At 38.0% G+C, this 18,702-nt stretch overlaps 1 protein-coding gene across 8 annotated transcripts in view; it reads left to right on the top strand.

Moving 5' to 3' along the window:
- BACH1 (BTB domain and CNC homolog 1) overlaps window positions 1–18,702 on the top strand; it is an 81,098-nt gene that overhangs the window by 58,491 nt on the left and 3,905 nt on the right. For 7 of the 8 annotated variants that reach the window (XM_033856006.2, XM_019922446.3, XM_033856007.2 and 4 more), the window contains 3 exons: window positions 17–310; window positions 3,635–4,972; window positions 7,370–7,576. In XM_033856006.2, the coding sequence (XP_033711897.1) occupies window positions 77–310; window positions 3,635–4,972; window positions 7,370–7,576 (1,779 nt within the window). In that variant the 5' untranslated portion in view covers window positions 17–76. Of the gene's footprint in view, window positions 1–16; window positions 311–3,634; window positions 4,973–7,369; window positions 7,577–15,880; window positions 15,992–18,702 lie in introns of those variants that run through there. The other variant, XM_073804427.1, reaches the window with a different exon arrangement.

The raw sequence follows: 18,702 nt of genomic DNA on the forward strand, positions 1-18,702 counted from the left end.
GCCTGTGTCTTGGCAGGATTAATGACTGTCAGAAGCATGCTCTCTCGGACCCTCCCGACGCCACCTGTGACGCAGAATGTCGCTGGGTGAGAACGCGGTGTTCGCCTACGAGTCGTCGGTGCACAGCGGCCACGTGCTGCGCAGCCTGGACGAGCAGCGCCGGAAGGACGTGCTGTGTGACGTCACGGTGCTGGTGGAGGGCCAGCCCTTCCGCGCCCACCGCGCCGTGCTGGCTGCCTGCAGCGCCTACTTCCACTCCAGGCTCGCGGGCCAGGCCGACGCCGACCTGCGCATCACTCTGCCGGAAGAGGTAGGAGAGGTCGTCCTGATTTCAATTTAACTTAATTAAATCTCTCCTGGTTTATAAAGTTAAAAGAAGACCCAGTCTCCCCGTCCTCAGGCCGAGGAGCAGTTCCCGGCTTGTGCAACAGCACATTGCTTTAACTTTCTTCTTAGAAATGATGACGTTTTACACGTAAAACGATTAACTTTGGATGTGCGTGAATATTTGTTGAGCAGTTGAATAACTTGACCCCCTGTAATTTTATTTATTTGTTTGTTTGTTTGGCTGTGCTGTGCTGCTTGTGGGATGTTAGTTCCTCTATCAGGGAAAGAACCCAGGCCCTCGGCAGAGCACAGAGCCCTAACCACTGGACTGCCAGGGAACTTCCACCCCATTGTTATTTTTAATGAAACGACCCAGCCAGTGGATTACAGACATTCAGAGAGGCCATGCTGGGAGAGGCCATACCATGTGCTCTTCTCTCCCTTCGGACCTTTTTCTGTGGTGGGAAACTGACAGGGATTAGGGTTCTCTAAAACATCCATTTCTCTAGGACCCGCCCTCATGGATATGGGTTGGGAGTGAGTTGCAGGTGACAGCCTCCCTGTGATGCTTAGTTTTATTGTTTTCACTATGGGTCAGAGTTGTCAGATCTGTTAGTTTTTCAAGCAGCTGTTAGCTAAGGATTTTAGAATTTGGAGGAAACCTAAAAGATTATGCATTCCAGCCTCCTCATTTTGTCTACATGTGGCTGTTAGGTACTCCAGAAGTGTTCTTTCTCTCCCTTTCTTCTTGAGATTGTGGCTGTGCGTTGGTAGAAGAAAGGTGATTTTGTGTCATACTTATAGAGCCTTGCCCTTACACACCTTTCGCCCAGCAGCTGTTGTGGAGCTCACGCACCTAGATATTTAAGTCCTTGTTACCATCCTGCCTGCAAGAGACCTCTCTCTGGGGCAGGAGTGCTGGGTATACACTGACTCTTATAACAGCTTGCTTGATTTCATTAGTAACTACAGCTAGAAGAATGCTGAGCCTTGTGGCATTGGGACACACATTAGAAGCTGTTAAAAGGAATTTGGACAAAGTATGTACAACTTCTGTGTGTACGACAGGTGTGTGGGGGCTGCTCTGTGATGACACTAAGTCTACAGTTTACCTTATCGCTGGCCGTGCGTACATACATGAAATTGTAGCTACAGTTTGGGGAAGCAAAAGGTTGTCAGTTCTGTGGCAGAGGTCAGAGCAAATAATATGATAACCAAGACAACGACAGGAAGGGCCAACTATAGGTTAGCCATTGTTTTTTAAAAAGTAGCAACACGTATCATAATGGAGATATCCTTATTATGGTCTGTAGTTTCAAATTACTTAATATGACTTTCCAAGTAGAGAAAAATGTGATTCATGTGCATGGAAGGAAAGGTATATGCATGCATGTGTGTGTATATGCATTCATTCATTCTAATTTGAATGTAAATCAAATTTTCATATATTTGAAGTGTTTCATCATAGTGACAAATTGAAAAGATCATTGTGTAACTCACTGTCTTAAAAGCCTAATTTGATTATTTTAACTTATTTAAAAATTTTTTAATTGAAATATTTATTGAGATAATTATAAATTCACATGTAGCTGTAAGACATAATGCAGAGAGATCCCTTGTTGCACTTTGTCCAGTTTCTTCTAATAGTAACATTTTGCAACATTATAGTACAATATCACAACTGTCAGGATTCTGACAGTAATACAGTTCACCCATCTTATTCAGACTTCCCTGGTTTTACTTGTACTAAATTGTGTGTGTGTATGAAGTTCTATACAGTTTCATTTTCTGGGTGGGTCCATGTATCCACCACCACAGTCTGAACAGTTTCAGCACCCACCCAAGGATCCCTTGTGTTGCCCTCTTATAATCACACCCACTTCCTTCCTGCCCTCTGTCTGCTCTCCCTTACCCCCTTGCTCCACTCCTAATCCCTGGCAAGCACTAATCTGTCCTTTTCTAAAGTCTTGTCATTTCAAAAATGTTATATAAATGGAATCATAATAGTATGTGACCTTTTGGGATTGGCCTTTTTCCGCTTAGCATAATTCCTTTGAGATTTATCAAAGTTGTATGCATCAGTAGTGTGTTCCTTTTTATTGTATTCCATAGGGTGGGTGTACCAGTTCTTATTTAGCTATACACCTACTGAAGGAAATCAGGCTGATTCCAGTTTTTGGCTGTTACAAATAAAGTTGCTGTGAGCACTTGTACAAACATGAGTTTTCATTTTTCTGGCATAAAAGAACAGGAGTGCAGTTGCTGGGACATAGGGTGGTTGCATGTTTAGTTTTAAAAGAAACTACCAAACTGGTTTTCAAAGTGGCTGCACCATTTTACATTCCCACCAGCAATACATGAGTGATCCAGTTTCTACACATCTTCATCAGTATTTGGTGTTGCTATTTTTTATTTTAGCTATGTAAAAGCTAATTAAGTACTCCCAGTTTAGCAGTATTTTAAGAAGATCACAAAAAATTATATATTGATCACTCTTATGGGAATTCAGTGTTTTAATATTAATTTTGTATTTTGTGCCCAGAATGAGGCTTTCCCTGCACTACAGTTGGTTTCATTTGCCCCTCACTTTGCAGAGGCAGGTTCAGTGTAAATGTGCAAGTTTCTGCTGAAAAGTTTTATTACCTAGAGTCCATGGATCTTTGCTAAAACAGTACTGGGCATGAGTTTTAGACCTTCACTTAGATCATTTTTTAAATCTGAATCTTTAAAAGTTTTATTAGAAATTTTTGGCATGAAATAAAGATAATAATTACCATTTACTGTGCATTCACCATGGACCAGGACTACTTTAAGTGCCTTGGATATATTGTTTTCCATCCTTAAAAATTTCACTTTTGTAGTTTATAGCAGTTGTAGTTTATAGTTGTTTGGAATATAGTGACCACATGGGGCTGGGATGGCAACAGACACCTGGCACTTGACTGTGTGTTGCAGATTGTATCCATGCTGCTTTATTCCATAGATGATTTCTTTCAGCTAATGTGGAAAATTGTGGTAATGTTTATATCTTTACCTCATATGAGTAAATCATACTCCATGGGTCATTAAGAGTGGAGTCTATAAAGTGAAGGGTGTGGTCCCAATGAACAAGATGTGAGAAGCATGCTTTTCTAGATTCCCTTAGCTTTACATTTCCTAGAAGAATATTTTTTCTTACCAAATTAAAATACCCGTTTTGTAAATATCGTAAAGAGGTTACTCATCTTGCCACCCTCCTACTTCTCTTGTACTTATCTACTAGATGGCTTTCATGTGATGCATTTATTTTTATTTTGTATATTAACAGGTGACAGTTAAAGGATTTGAACCTTTAATTCAGTTTGCCTACACTGCTAAACTGATACTAAGTAAGGACAATGTGGATGAAGTGTACAAGTGTGTGGAATTTTTAGGTGTACCTGATATTGAGGAATCCTGCTTTCAGTTTCTCAAATACAAGTTTTTGGACTCCACTGCAGACCAGCAAGAATGCCCAAGAAAAAAATGCTTCTCATCACCCTGTCAGAAACCAGATTTTAGATTTTCACTTTTGGACCAGAGGGATTTAGAAATTGATGAGGTGGAGGAATTTTTGGAAAATAAAAATGTTCAGACTCCTCACTGTAAACTGCGTAGGTATCAAGGCAGTGCAAAAGTATCTCCCCCTCTACAAGACAGTGCCAGTCAAACATGTGAATCCATGTGCTTAGCAAAGGATGCTGCTCTGGCTCTGCCATCTTTATGCCCCAAATACCGAAAATTCCAAAAAGCGTTTGGAACTGACAGAGTCCGCACTGTGGAATCCAGTGTCAAAGACATTCACACTTCTTCTACTCAGCCAAATGAGACGTCTGAAAATGAGTGTCTGGGAGGAATCCAGGACTGTGCAGATTTGCAGGTGATTTTAAAATGTGAAGAAGGAAAATTAGCAATGGAACATGAAGAAGCCAAGAAGAAAGATCCTGCTTCTCAGTGCCCATCAGGAAAAACAGAAGCGACTCCTTTTCCCCCCACTTCTACAGATCCCCATGGGCTCTATTCTCTGTCTCTTTTACACACGTATGACCAGTATGGTGACTTGAATTTTGCTGGTATGCAAAACACGACAGTGTTAACAGAAAAGCCTTTGTCAGGTTCAGATGTTCGAGAGGAGAAGACTTTCGGTGAGAGTCAAGATTTGAAATCTGACTCTGGCCCCAGGGAAGATAGTAGCCTCGCCTCGAGTGATCTGAGTAGCGTGGAACGAGAAGTGGCCGAACACCTAGCGAAAGGCTTCTGGAGTGACATTTGCAGCACGGACTCTCCTTGCCAAATGCAGTTATCACCTGCCGTGGCCAAAGATGGCTCAGAACAGATCTACTCCCAGAAACGGTCTGAGTGTCCCTGGTTAGGTATCAGGATTAGTGAGAGCCCAGAACCGGGTCAGAGGACTTTCACAACGTTGAGTTCTGTCAATTGCCCTTTCATAAGTACTCTGAGTACCGAAGGCTGTTCTAGCAATTTGGAAATTGGAAACGATGACTATGTTTCAGAGCCCCAACAGGAACCTTGTCCCTATGCTTGTGTGATTAGCTTGGGAGATGACTCTGAGACGGATACTGAAGGAGACAGTGAACCCTGTTCAGCCAGAGAACAAGAATGTGAGGTGAGCGGAAAATGAGTGTGTTGTTAAGTCATTGTTTTATTTTACCACAGTTAATTGGGATTAATGTGTCAGCTCCTGTTGCATCACTGGGGATGTGAGCTGGCTCAGAGAGGGAGGAGGAAGCCCATACACAGTTAATTATACAACCATGTGATAAATACCAGGAGTGCGTGATGAAGTTTGAAGGACTTCTGTGTTCATTTATTTCAAGTAGGTGTATTTATTTTGTTAACCAGGTTATGGATTCACACATTGGGTGTTTAACTGTTTAAATCAAATGCCAGGTCCCGAGAGGAAAAAGAAAAATGATTCTGTAACATTATGTGATAACTTCTGGTTAAATACAGCATATATTCAGTCTTATTCACTGCCACATGGATGTCTAGACGTGGGACTAGTCACTTGGCAATAACTTAGCAGTGGCTGGTTGTAAGAATGTGGCTTCTGATCCAGAGTTTTCTTTCTTTTTTTATTTTATCGTCCCTCTTTTTTATTTGAGTACAGAACTAGTTAACAATTTTTAAATTAATTTTTATTGTAGTATAGTTGATTTACAATGATGTGTTAGTTTCTGTACAGCAAAATGAATCAGTTATACGTATACATATATCCATTCTTTTTATTTTTTTGCGGTATGTGGGCCTCTCACTGTTGTGGCCTCTCCCGTTGTGGAGCACAGGCTCCGGACGCGCAGGCTCAGCGGCCATGGCTCACGGGCCCAGCTGCTCCGTGGCATGTGGGATCTTCCTGGACCGGGGCACGAACCCGTGTCCCCCGCATCGGCAGGCGGACTCTCAACCAGGGAAGCCCTATCCACTCTTTTTTATATTCTTTTCCCATATAGGTCATTACAGAGTATTGAGTAGAGTTCCCTGTGCTATACAATAGGTTCTTATTAGTTATCTATTTTTTCATATAGTAGTATGTATATGTCAATCCCAGTCTTCCAATTTATCCCTCTCCCCACAGAGTTTTCTTTACACTGTTTTCTCAGAGCTATGAATTTTTTTCTTATTTTCCCTTAGTTATTTCACCTATTAATTTAAAGAATGTCTTAATAATTTAGCATGAATTACGTGTAGATGGTATGGTATTAATCATACTAAGCTTGATCTGTGTACTTTGTGTACAAATGTTTGTATTTGATAGATGCTTTTTTGTAAAACATTACTATAGTTCCAGTAATAATAAGGGCATGTTAATTCTTTATCATGTTCTTTGGTTTGATAGCTGTTGGATGACATAGTTTGAAACAATGAAAGAGGTTTTTTTTTTTCCCTTGGCTGTGGAAGGAGGTGATTGGTGGTTTAATTTAAGAAGTAATATGTATGCATGAGTTACATCTATAGATTTTTATATGATATTTATAAATCCAGTGTTTGGAACTGTTAAAAGAATGTTAAAAATAAAACATTTAAGAAATTTGAGAGTGTTTTGTGTAACTAATTTCTGTTAGCTTGAAAAACTAAGTTACCACAGAAGCTGACCAATGTTTCATTTGTGTTTTTGATAATTAATACAATTAAACTGTCCCACAGTTTTGTTATGTTTTTAAATTATCTTCTTATTTTTTTCAAATTTAAGTATGTTGAAAATGACTTTAAAGTATTCATAAGGTTTGGGCTTCCCTGGTGGCGCAGTGGTTGAGAGTCTGCCTGCCGATGCAGGGGACACGGGTTCGTGCCCCGGTCCGGGAAGATCCCACATGCCGCGGAGCGGCTGGGCCTGTGAGCCATGGCCGCTGAGCCTGCGCGTCCGGAGCCTGTGCTCCGCAACGGGAGAGGCCGCAACAGTGAGAGGCCCGCGTTAACGCAAAAAAATATATATATATATTCATAAGGTTTTTCTAACCATTTCTGCATTGGCAAGTGAAATGAGTTATGTGAAACTGCCATTTTCCTGACAGAAAAATAAATTTTCTGAAATGCTTTAGAAATTACTAGTGTTAATATACCAGTATTAAATCAGTGGTACACAGTAATGTAAATCAAAGAATAAAATAGATTTCTTTTTTTGGTTTGGATAAAAATACATTAAAAATACTTTAGAAAGAGCCTTAAAGATAAAGATATCTATGGGTTATTAACATGCCCTAGTAAAATAAATTCTGTTTTTTCATCTTAACTACATTAATATTTGTGTTGATAATGTTTGATTTGCTGAAAAAAATCTGCTTCTCAATTTGTCTTCTGAACCCTCTCTAAAATAGAATCAGAATATCAATTAAATTATCAGTCTTTTTGTAAAGGATTGTATAGAAATTGGAAATAGGGATCTTTTTTCTTTTTAACATCTAAATGAAGTTCCTTGGAAAACATAGGTACATATCTTTCTCTTCCTAGATTTAAGTAGAAACTACAAAATACAGCAACTACTAACGTTTATTTCACCTTCTAGGTAAAACTACCATTTAATGCACAACGAATAATTTCGCTCTCTCGAAATGATTTTCAATCCTTGTTGAAAATGCACAAGTTGACTCCAGAACAACTGGATTGCATCCATGATATTCGGAGAAGAAGTAAAAACAGAATTGCTGCACAGCGCTGTCGCAAGAGAAAACTTGATTGTATACAGAATCTTGAGTCAGAAATTGAGAAGCTGGTAAGTATGCAAGTTTCTTCTTCTTCTAATTCCAACAATTCATTCTTTCTTTTTTTTTCAGACAGAAAATAGCTATTTCAATTCCTAAGTCAGATATAATGCTCAATTATACATTAATTTAAAAATTTACCAATTATCATTCTAAGAAAGTTATATGACATTTTCAGAAAGCTTAGGAAATAAAAAACAATGAGGGTTTTCATAGACTATTTTACTTGAGTAAGTGTTCTACATATTTAGCATGATATACAACCATATGTAAGTTGAGGACTATTTCTGTGTGCTTTTAAAAAAATGATTTATAGATTAAGGATAATTTTACCATCTACCTAATTCTTGGTGGTTGAGTAAGGGTTAAAGATATTAATAAAGCACTTTAATCTCTTTGTGCTGTGTTTGGTGTCTATAAAAGCTGATGTTCCAGTTGTTAGTTTTAATAACTAGTAACTTGTTTTGGTTGATACCAAAACAAACCAGCCAACTTGGATCTTTCATCTAAGGGAAAGAATTCACGTGCTGGTATAAATTGAAAATTTTAAGATCTAATGAGATCCTAAGTGAGAAGAATGCTTATTTTATTGAATCTTATCTTCTATTCCAGCATCAAAACACAAATTAACCCCAAAAGTAGATTAATTTCCACCCATGTTTTCTGCACCCTAGTGGTTGATAGAAGGAAACATTGTATGAAAAAAGATAACTGATAGTGCAGGCCAGCTAAAGCTAAAAATAAGGTTAGAGACATCAGGGAAAAAGTGCCTAGAAGTAGTAAAAACATTCATTGAATGTTCGGTTTTGGGTCTTTGTTAATTATTGGTAAAAGTTTAAAATTGCAATTGTAGCAAATCTTTAAACATGAATGTTCCTAGTTATGAATATTAAGTAAACAGCAACAATTTAGAAAAAAGACACTGCCTTTATATGCCTTCAGAAAAGTGGAAAAATAAAAATTTGTTATTTGTATAGTATTGTGATATACTTTAGGCAAAAAGATGAAGATGTTTAACTATATAAAAAGATGAAGCAAACTGTATAAGGAGATGAAAAAGAAACCATATGTTTTACACATAGAGGCGTGAGAGATATTAAAAAACCTATATGATATTGCTGAATGATTAGAGTTGTTAAGACCAAAGAAGAAAAGTGACAAATTCAGTAACATTTACCCAGTACTCTTAGGGTGTGTATCCGTCCATACCTGTAAGCACTAGTGTCCTTTCTTATTATCCAACTTTGGATTAAACACTTACCTGCCTTTAGACAGAGTACAGCATTTTAGCTTTAGTTTTTATTCTGTACTGTAATACAGAGATGCTTTCTAGACTGTTGGGTTGTATAGTGCTATTTGAAATCAACATTGAATAAACTTGCACTACTGGAGTACTACTATACCTGCTTCTTTTAGTTTTGTCTTCACCCTCAGCTAGTGATGATTTTTATCTGCCAGTAGAATTTATATGGTTTTCTTCCTCCTAAAAACAAACAAAAATGAAAACAAAACAAAAAACCCCTTTGTATCGATTGAGTTTGTTTCATCAGTAAGTTTATTTTAGACATGTACTATGCAAATATGTTGGAGAGTAGCTATTATCCTTTAGAACTAGTCTATTTCATGACTCATAGGTCTTATTTGTATTTTTTGATTGCAGTCAGATGTTGGATTGCTGGACAGTTGATGTTTTTACTGAATTTCAGGTATCTAGGATGAAGAGGTCTTGCGACTTTCTTTGGACTTTCTGCTCCCTCTGCCTTTGCTTCAACAGAGAGCAGTGGGAGATACAGTGGTTAAAAGTGTGGGATTCTGTGCCTGTCTGTGGTACTTTGTAACTCTGGGCAGGCCATTCAATTTCTCTGTCCCTCAGGTTTCTCCTCTTTACGATGGGATAATACTAATTCTTACTTTATAGAGTGGGTATTCATTTTTGAAGATTAAATGAGTTAATACATCTAAGCACTTGGAAGAGTGCCTGGACATAATAAGCACTCAATAAATATTACCTTTTTCTTCTTATTATTATTGCTATACTGTTATTTATCAATTTTCAGTTTTCTCTCCCTTAATTGCTCCTTTCCTGATGTCTCTGCCTAAACTGTAAATTCTGGGTTTGGACCTCACCCTTATATTGCCTCTCTCATTATGGAAAGGTTCCTTTCATATGGTCAGTGGAATAACTCTTGGTTAATTTCCAAGAGAAGGGAATATTTGGTTTTCCTGCAGTTCTTATGAAATGAGAAACCAGTACCCTATTTACCTATTGTATTAATTTGGACTCTTTGGTTGCAAGAAACAGAAACCATCTGAAACATGAATTACTGAATTTGTTGTAAGAATTTACGTGTGTCTCAATTAGAAGCCAAAGAATGGAGCCAGGCCTTGTAAATAGTGTAGAACAAGAAAGTAGAAAACTGCCAGGAACCCAGAGAACCTTCTCTCTGGCTGTGTGTGCCACCAAGTGTGTATGAGAAGAGTGGCCACAGCACAGCTCAAGAATAGTTTCCCTCTCCTCCAGAGACCAGTCCAGGCAGAGACTACAGTTCTAGTTAGTTCTAAATTCCCAAGGAGTTAGCCTGTTGGCCTATTTTGGGTTTGGGTGTCCTCTTCTGTGACTAGAGGGCAGGGACAAACAGCAGAAACAGAAAATGTGGTTGCCAGGAGCTCACATCTGGGCAGGTAGAGCAGATAGCCCGACAGGGGTCTCATTACCCAGATGTGCGCCAGGCTGAACTCGGTCTCTTTCCTCTTCTAGAATATCCCCAGGGGAGACACAGTAATTTTTTTTTTTTTTTAAATCAGAATGATTTACTTTGTGTTTCGGCTTCCTTGAATTCTGCTCCGTCCTTCATACTGCTCTCGGTTCTAGTGATTTATACAGGCAAACTCCAGTTGCAAATTATAAGAGGCATGCTATAAATTTCTGTCCTGCCGCAGATGTTTGTCTCAGATGAAAATAAGCAGAAAATATGCTACTTATTAGCTAATTAGAATTACAAGCTGGCTGGCCCTTTTCCAGAAGTAAAAGAGTTTAATGCTTAAGATACTTATTACATTAAGAAGTTTACATAGAACTTAGACCCTGGTTTTTGGGTGATACTATGGACCTTGTTGTCTTTTGTAGAGAGAGAAGTTACCCCCGTGCTTCCATCACATGTTCCTGTTTAGTAGTATGGAGAATTAACAATATGGTAGAGTGGGACAGGTTTTTTTAATTTTTTTATCGGGATGTCACTTTTTGGAAGTAGTAGACAAGCAGTGTTTCCCAGTCTTTATGGTGTGGGTGGAATTAGCAGACCTATTTAAGGGAAATTACGTGTTTCATAATGAAACATCCATTTTAATATAGCCAGTGATTGATTGAATTAAATATTAGTAAATTCACAGTATGTCCATTTGGTATTTATATTCAGGTGAAGGGTCCCCTATTTTTGTAAGCTTTGGTCTTTGACCTATTGACTTTGAATTTTTTGTAGTTGGTCCTAAAAGTAATAGCCTAATAGACTGTGGATGGATCAGCACATGAAAAAAAGTATAGTTATCATGTGTAAAGGGTGCTTTTATAGTCTTTACGTGCTGGGAAAGCCAAAGGGAGATGTTAGTTCGAATTCAATAAATTAATGAGTTGTATTTCTCAACAAGAAGTTCTATCAGAATCAAAAACAAAACCTTTGAAGAAAAGGAAAGGTGTGTATTTATTTGGTTGATAAATCGATGACATTGACTTTTAATGTTTATTTGAAATTTGATAATATGTTAGAGGTTAGGCATTAATTCAGTATTGCTTTGACTATAAGGATTGAATATGCATAATCTATAAACCAAAAACATAACTTTTCTTTTTACCAATAAATATAAGATCTTGAACAAAGTTCAGGAATCATTCAACTTCTGTTATGTGTTTGTCTTACAAGGCTCTTGTCTCTGTAGGATTCTTTACAAGGTCCATGTTTATTCTTTTCTGTAAGATTAATTCAGAAGTTAGAATATGTGTGTCTCTGATACCATTTTGGCCTGAAACAAAGATAACCTTGAAATGAAACTTCCTTTTTAAAGAAAAAAAATTAAATTACCAAAATGTAATTTCTCTTAGAAGATATCAAATATTGATTGATATCAACTTATAAGTGATCAGAAATCACAATATTCACAAAGCTCTGGAACTCAGGGTTGAGGTGATCACACACCATTTTGTTTCATTGCCCTTGTCCATTATGATGGTGTAGGAGTAAAATGACCTCATCTGTCTTTAGTGTTTAGAATTTTGTTGTGAAGATTGTATTTTATTAAAAATAAACCTTTTCTAGTCACATTTTACTGGCTGCTCTAGTCACGTGTGCACTGTTGTCTCCAAACCCTCCCATGGGTTTCTGGAACCTGCCCTCTGCCACTCTGTAAGGCCCTTTAGCAGCCTGTCTTGAAATGTGGTCTGTTTACCATTGGCATCAGTTACCCGGGGGTGCCCCCTCAAAATGCACCTGCCTTAGCCCCATCCCAGACCTGTGGGAGGGGCCCAGGAACATGCATTTTATAAAAGTTTCCTGGGTAAATCTTTATTATGCACATTAAATTTTGAGAACCTACTGCACTAGCACACAAAAGTCAGTTGGAGGCTTTGGAGTCAAACAGCTGGAAACTCTGCCTGGCCACTGGTAGCTCTGTGGCCTGGAGAAATAATTTCACCTCCAATACCCAATCCCCTCATTGATAACATGGAGATAAGAATAGTACCTCCCTCAGGTGTGGTGTGAGGATCTGATACCTTCAAGGATGGAAAGCTCTTTGTACTGCCCAGCATGTGTTCAGGGCTCAAGAAATATTAGTAGTTGTGTTTTCTATAAGCATCTGCTGGTCACTCCATATTAAATGTACTGGGTACCAGGAAATCAAAGATCAATGAGACATAGTCCTTGTCAGTAAAATGCTTGTAGTGTCATAGGAAGCCAGGTTTATGTGTTTTCATTTTTTTCTTGAGATTCATTTTCCTCCTCCCCATTCTAAAAATTTCAAGCTTTCAGAAAAGTTAAATGAATGGTACAGTAAGCAACCATGTACTCCCTGGGTAGATTCAACAGTTATTGACATTTTGCCACCTTTGCTGTCTCCTTGTTTCTGTGGGTCTTAGTCTCTGTCTCTCTGGCCAGGTGTGTGTCCCCCGGCTCCGCTTGGTTGGTCTATAGGTCTTTCTCTCTCTCTGTCCCTCTTAGTCAGTTTTGGACTCTTTCTAACTGCAGTTGGGTTATCTTGGTCTCAGTGCCTTTCTGTCTCTATTGCTCTACTTTTATTTTCTGAATCATTTGAAACCTACCACATTATGACATTTCACCCGTAAATGCTTAAACATGAATCTTCTAGAAATAGACATTTTTATATATCTTTATCACATATATTTACCAATATCTTTGTCACACCTGAGAAAATTAATAAATCTTAAACAATATATATAGTTCCTATTCAGATTACCCTAATTGTTCCCCAAACGTATTTCATCTATATGCTTTTTTTTCCTTTTCAAACTAGGATCCTATCCTCACATGATGCGTTTGTTTCTGTCTTTTTAGTCTCTTCATCTAGAACAAATACTCCTTCTCGCCCCCTCCTTTATTTTTTTAATGACAGTAACTTTTTGAAGAGTCTAGGCCAGTGTTCTCATAAAATGTCTACTCTTAAAGTCTGATTGTTTCCCCTTGGTTTTATTTAACACCTTCCTTCACTCCTTGTATTTCACGTAAACTGTGGAAGTGTGAGTTCTTAGGTTGAGATTAAACGTTCATCCTTGTGTCCTTCATTCTGCATCAGTTGGGGAGGCGCAATGTCAGGGTGTCCCACCTGAGTGCATGGGAATTGCCAGATCATTTCCAAAATTTTTTTTTTGCCTTTGTAATTGTTTAGTAATCTGTGGAGTGTTTATTAGGCACTTTACGAATATCCAGTTCCCCAACACTTCTATGTCCTTTGGTTTTAAGCATACTTTGATGGCCTTTGCAATGGGGGTTGCAAAATCATGATTTTTCTAATTCTGTCATTGCACTTACATTTATTGGTATTCCTCTATAAAAAGAACTTTCCTTCCCTCCTGTTTCCCTCCCTCCCCCCACAACTCTTTAGTATCACTGTAGACTCATGGATTATTTTTTTTCTAATTTAATTTCTTAGAACCCATAGTAGTCATTGGTCTTCTTGATGTTGACATTTTTTCAGACTTGCGTGGGGAGAGCCAGCCTCCTCTGCCAGGTGCTGTGTGCTTTTGACATGACCCCATTAGTGCTTCTGTGCCATTTAGAACAGCATGTCATAGGCTCACCTTGTACCTCTCTTGTTCGAAGATTTGGGAATCACCCCTTTCTCTAAAAATCCCTGGTTTCTTATAGCAAGTATTAGATTGTAGAAAGCATGCTTGCTGCTGGAGTGTTGCTTCTTCTGGGAAATATGTGTGTGTGTGTGTGTGTGTGTGTGTGTGTGTGTGTGTGTGTGTGTGTGTGTGTAAAATCATGAGTGCATTCAGGATGTATATTATCCTTCAATAAATAAAAGTATGTTAGAAATCTTGAGTTCATGCAGATATTTCTAGTCAAAATTTAGTAGTTTAGAACTTTTGTCTTTTTGCTTCGATTATATAGATATATTTTAAAAGAAATAAATTTATTTATTTATTATTATTTTTTAAATTTATTTTTACCGTGTTGGGTCATTGTTTCTGTGCGAGGGCTTTCTCTAGTTGTGGCAAGCGGGGGCCACTCTTCATTGCGGTGCGCGGGCCTCTCACTATCGTGGTCTCCCTTGTTGTGGAGCACAGGCTCCAGACGCGCAGGCTCAGTAGTTGTGACTCACGGGCCTAGTTGCTCCGCGGCATGTGGGATCCTCCCAGACCAGGGCTCGAATCCGTGTCCCCTGCATTAGCAGGCAGATTCTCAACCACTGCGCCACCAGGGAAGCCCTATTTATTTATTTATTTTTGGCTGCGTTGGGTCTTCATTGCCGCACGCGGTCTTTCTCTAGCTGCAGTGCGCGGGCTTCTTATTTCAGTGGCTTCTCTTGTTGTGGAGCACAGGCTCTAGGCATGCGGGCTTCAGTAGTTGTGGCACGCGAGCTCAGTAGTTGTGGCTTGCAGGCTCTAGAGCGCAGGCTCAGTAGTTGTGGCACACGGGCTTAATTGCTCCGCACCATGTGGGACCTTCATGGACCAGGGCTCGAACCCGTGTCCCCTGCATTGGCAGGCGGATTCTTAACCACCGCACCACCAGGGCAGTCCCTGTATTTATATTTTATCTTTTTTCATTATAGGGAAAATCTTGGCTTCCAATTATATTTACTATTTGATAAATACATACATATGAAATATATGTCATAAAATTATAATGTCAATATTACTATCAATAATAGATTAAGTAAAATTTTAAATTTCTTTGCTTTTTCTTTGCCCTTAAATATATACCATAGTACTGAAGTTTAAAATTTAAAAATTATTCAGAGTAGTTCTTTATGTTAGCAATTTTATATACAATTAATTTAATTTGTTTTTATTTCTGTTTCTGGGATTTACTCTTCACATTTTTTAAGTTTAATTTTTGAATATGTAAAAACATCTGTTTAGTTTGAAAGTTAAAACTATGTTTTAAAAAAGCTACTCCAAAGTCTTGATCCCATTTTCTCCCTATACCCTATTCATAGCTATTTCCTGTAGGTAACTATTACCATTAATCTCTAGATTTTTTCCCTTGTGTTTCTTTTCTAAAAACAGGTTCATGTTTTGTATGTGTTTTTATTACCCTTTCTGCTACAGAGCAGTATTCTGTATATACCATTCTGTATTCTACTGTTTTTGCTCAAGAAGTGATTTCCAGGAAATGTTTTCCTTAGTTCACAGTGGTTGTCATTTTGCTTTAAAGCTCCATAGTACTCAGTTGTGGCTGTCTGTAGCATACACAGTTAATCCAAACCAGTTTCTTATTAGTGGACATTTGGGATGCCATAGTTAAGAACTTTGAACATTGTTTTCTCTAATGTTTGAGAAGATGCGTCTTCAGGATAGATTCCTAGAAGTAGGATTGTTGGATCAAGAGTAAATACATATGTAATTTTGTTAGATATTATTGAATTCCCTTCAGTAGCGGTTTATGGCATTTTGCTTTCCCACCAGCAGTCTGTCTGTCTGCCCACAACCTCAGCAGAGAGTTTGTTGTCAGCTTTTGTTTTTTTCCCAATCTAATTGTGAGAATTGATATCTCATGGTAGCTTTTATTTTTCTGTCTCTTATGAGTGAAACTGAGCACTTGTATTCATATTTTTAAGGCTCATTTTTATATTTCTAGGAACTGTCTATTCAGAGGTTTTGAATCATAAGGGACCATTAGTCACCATTTTCTAGCAGTGAGTACCCTTTAATCTAAAGTAAATTGTCGGGCTTCCCTGGTGGTGCAGTGGTTGAGAGTCCGCCTGCCGATGCAGGGGACACGGGTTTGTGCCCCGGTCCGGGAAGATCCCACATGCCGTGGAGCAGCTGGGCCCGTGAGCCATGGCCGCTGAGCCTGCGCGTCCGGAGCCTGTGCTCCACAACGGGAGAGGCCACAACAGTGAGAGGCCCGTGTACCGCAAAATAAATAAATAAATAAATAAAATAAAGTTAATTGTCACTGTCACCTGGCTCTTTTGGTGCCAAATTCTTCCACTCATCTTTACTGGGTGAGTTATATTTTGATTTTTTTTAAACTTCTTATATTGAATGAATATTGTACACTAGCTGTTGAAAATGTGGATTTGGATGTAAATTTGTTTTCTTCCCATAAAATTCAGAATAATACCAGGATTCATTTTTTAAAAATAGATCTGTGATTAAAGCCATAGCACTTCACACTTAGGATTTATAGAGTTGCATTATAAGAAAATTAAAGTATATTGTAGAAATAGGTAGCAGGATACTGGTAGTAGGTTTGGGAGGTATCTTTAATAATGATATCATGAAGTTCTTAAGTTGAATTGCTTTAGTTAAACTGAGTGCTATTGAAGTAAATTTGTGTTTTAAAATGAGAGTGAAATGGAAAAATCAGCTAATTTCCTGGAAACTTACCCATGTAAGAGTTAGCTTAAAGTATGGAGGAACAGAAAGGGAACATTTAATTTCTAGAAATAATCATGGTAGAGTTTCAGGGTTGTACCTATTGGTTTTAATTGTTGTAAAGAAGCAAGCCATCTTGTATGGGACATACTTATAGTCCTGTCATCCTTTATTTAGTGAGGTAATAGTGAGAATATTTAAGGTTGTATTGATATTTATCAAAAGATATGGAAGTTATAAAATATTTGTCATCTTCATAGTATCTGTAGGTCAAGTAGTAGTTCTGATTTCTGGGAGGAAGGTCAAATATTCATTATTTTCCTTAACCATATTTAATTTAAAAAACCAGCCAACAGTTGAAATTTTGTCTGCTGCTATTTAGAACAGAGATTTATCTTAACTTTGATAGAGGAGTCGGTGGCTGATATTGTTATGACTAAGGAAAAAGGTTTCTCATTTTCTTCTGGAAGCTTTGTTTCCATACTCATTTGGATTGGCTTCTGAAGGGCCATAAAGAGAAGTGGGTGCTGATTGCTTTAAATGTGTTCTTTCTCTGGTCAGGTGGTAGGCACTGTTTTCTCCCTGTAGGTACCAGCAGACTCATTTTATCACAAGGCTACAACTGACAAACCTTCTGTAAGAAAAAAATGTACTTCCTGAACATTGATCTTGCTTTTATTTATTTTATATATATATATCTTTTCTTGGCGTATACCTATTTTTTCAAACCACAACAAATTGGAGAATACCTTGCAGTATAAAAATTTAGTGTTTTGTATTCATTGCAGATTTTCTCAAAATATTAGATGGCCTTGAAATATTTAAAAACTAACTACCAATAGTTGGAGTCACAGTTTTGTAGAAAAACTTTTACCTAAAACCGCAACAGTACGTTTGTGCAAAGCAGATTTCTTTCTAACCTTTTAGCTATTTTTGTCCCATAAAAGCATCTATTTAAAGGTTGACCACTGTAGATGATTACTATGAAATAACCTGTCTAAATGTTAGCTGGCAACATTTAACAGCTCAGCTCTCTTGAAGCTGCCAATGAGCAGAAGGCCAAGAGAGTTGTCATAAATTTCACAAGAGAAATCTTTGACTCTCTATCAATATTTATTTACTCTTACCTTATAAACAGCTTGATTATTTGGTTTTCTAGCTCATACTAGATTAGGAGCAATGCAGTGGTAGAGTAGGAAGGATGAGGTGGGGCAATGATAGAAAAAAGACACACCATCAGCAGCAACCAGTGATGGCAGACAGAAAGACCGGAACCAGGAAAACTTGAACAAAATTCCATGGTTGACTTTCCTGTAGGGATAAACATTTAAATGAAAATAATAACAGCACCAGTAGTAATAATAATTAACAAACACAAGTCCCCTCCCCTTCTCCCTTCTTCACACTTTAGTAACTCACCCACTAGCTTTCTGACTCTGGGCATATTAAACTCTGAATCCCATCTATAAAATAGGTTTGGTATTACTGAAATCAACAGAGTCATTGTGAGGATTACGTAGCTGAGGTTACGTATTTCAAAACATTCAGCACAATATCTGGCACAAAGTAAATGCCCAACTAATGTCAGTCATTACTAGAATCTTGCAGGAGTTATGATCACTGTGTTTGTACTTCTTTTGGTTGCATTCCATCCAAAAAGTTCACACTCATTTACTTGCAATCCACAAATCCAAAAAGCTCTGAAAATCATGTAAGTTTGTCACAAACTATTTTGGCCAAAGAACTGACACAAGCTGACAGGGTATGTAGAGTCTTTATTTAACCTACTTTGTGCATGGATACTTTCATGTGTTTTATTTAGAAATGTGAAGACATTTGATAGTGGGGTGCTACCTCAGACCCTGCTAGAGGAATTATGTGTGCATCTATTTTCTTTCTAAAATCTGAAAAATTCTGAATCCCAAGATACATGTAGGCCTAAGAGTTTTGGATGGGGGCTTATGGACCTGAGGTATTAAATATATTTTTGAATTGAATTGACAGGAAAAATTCCACATGACCTTATATAATGAGAAGACACTGTGGATATCAATGTTTGCTCACCTTAGGATTGTTGAT

The sequence above is a fragment of the Tursiops truncatus genome, chromosome 4 (assembly GCF_011762595.2).
Source record: "Tursiops truncatus isolate mTurTru1 chromosome 4, mTurTru1.mat.Y, whole genome shotgun sequence".
Taxonomy (NCBI): Eukaryota; Metazoa; Chordata; class Mammalia; order Artiodactyla; family Delphinidae; genus Tursiops; species Tursiops truncatus.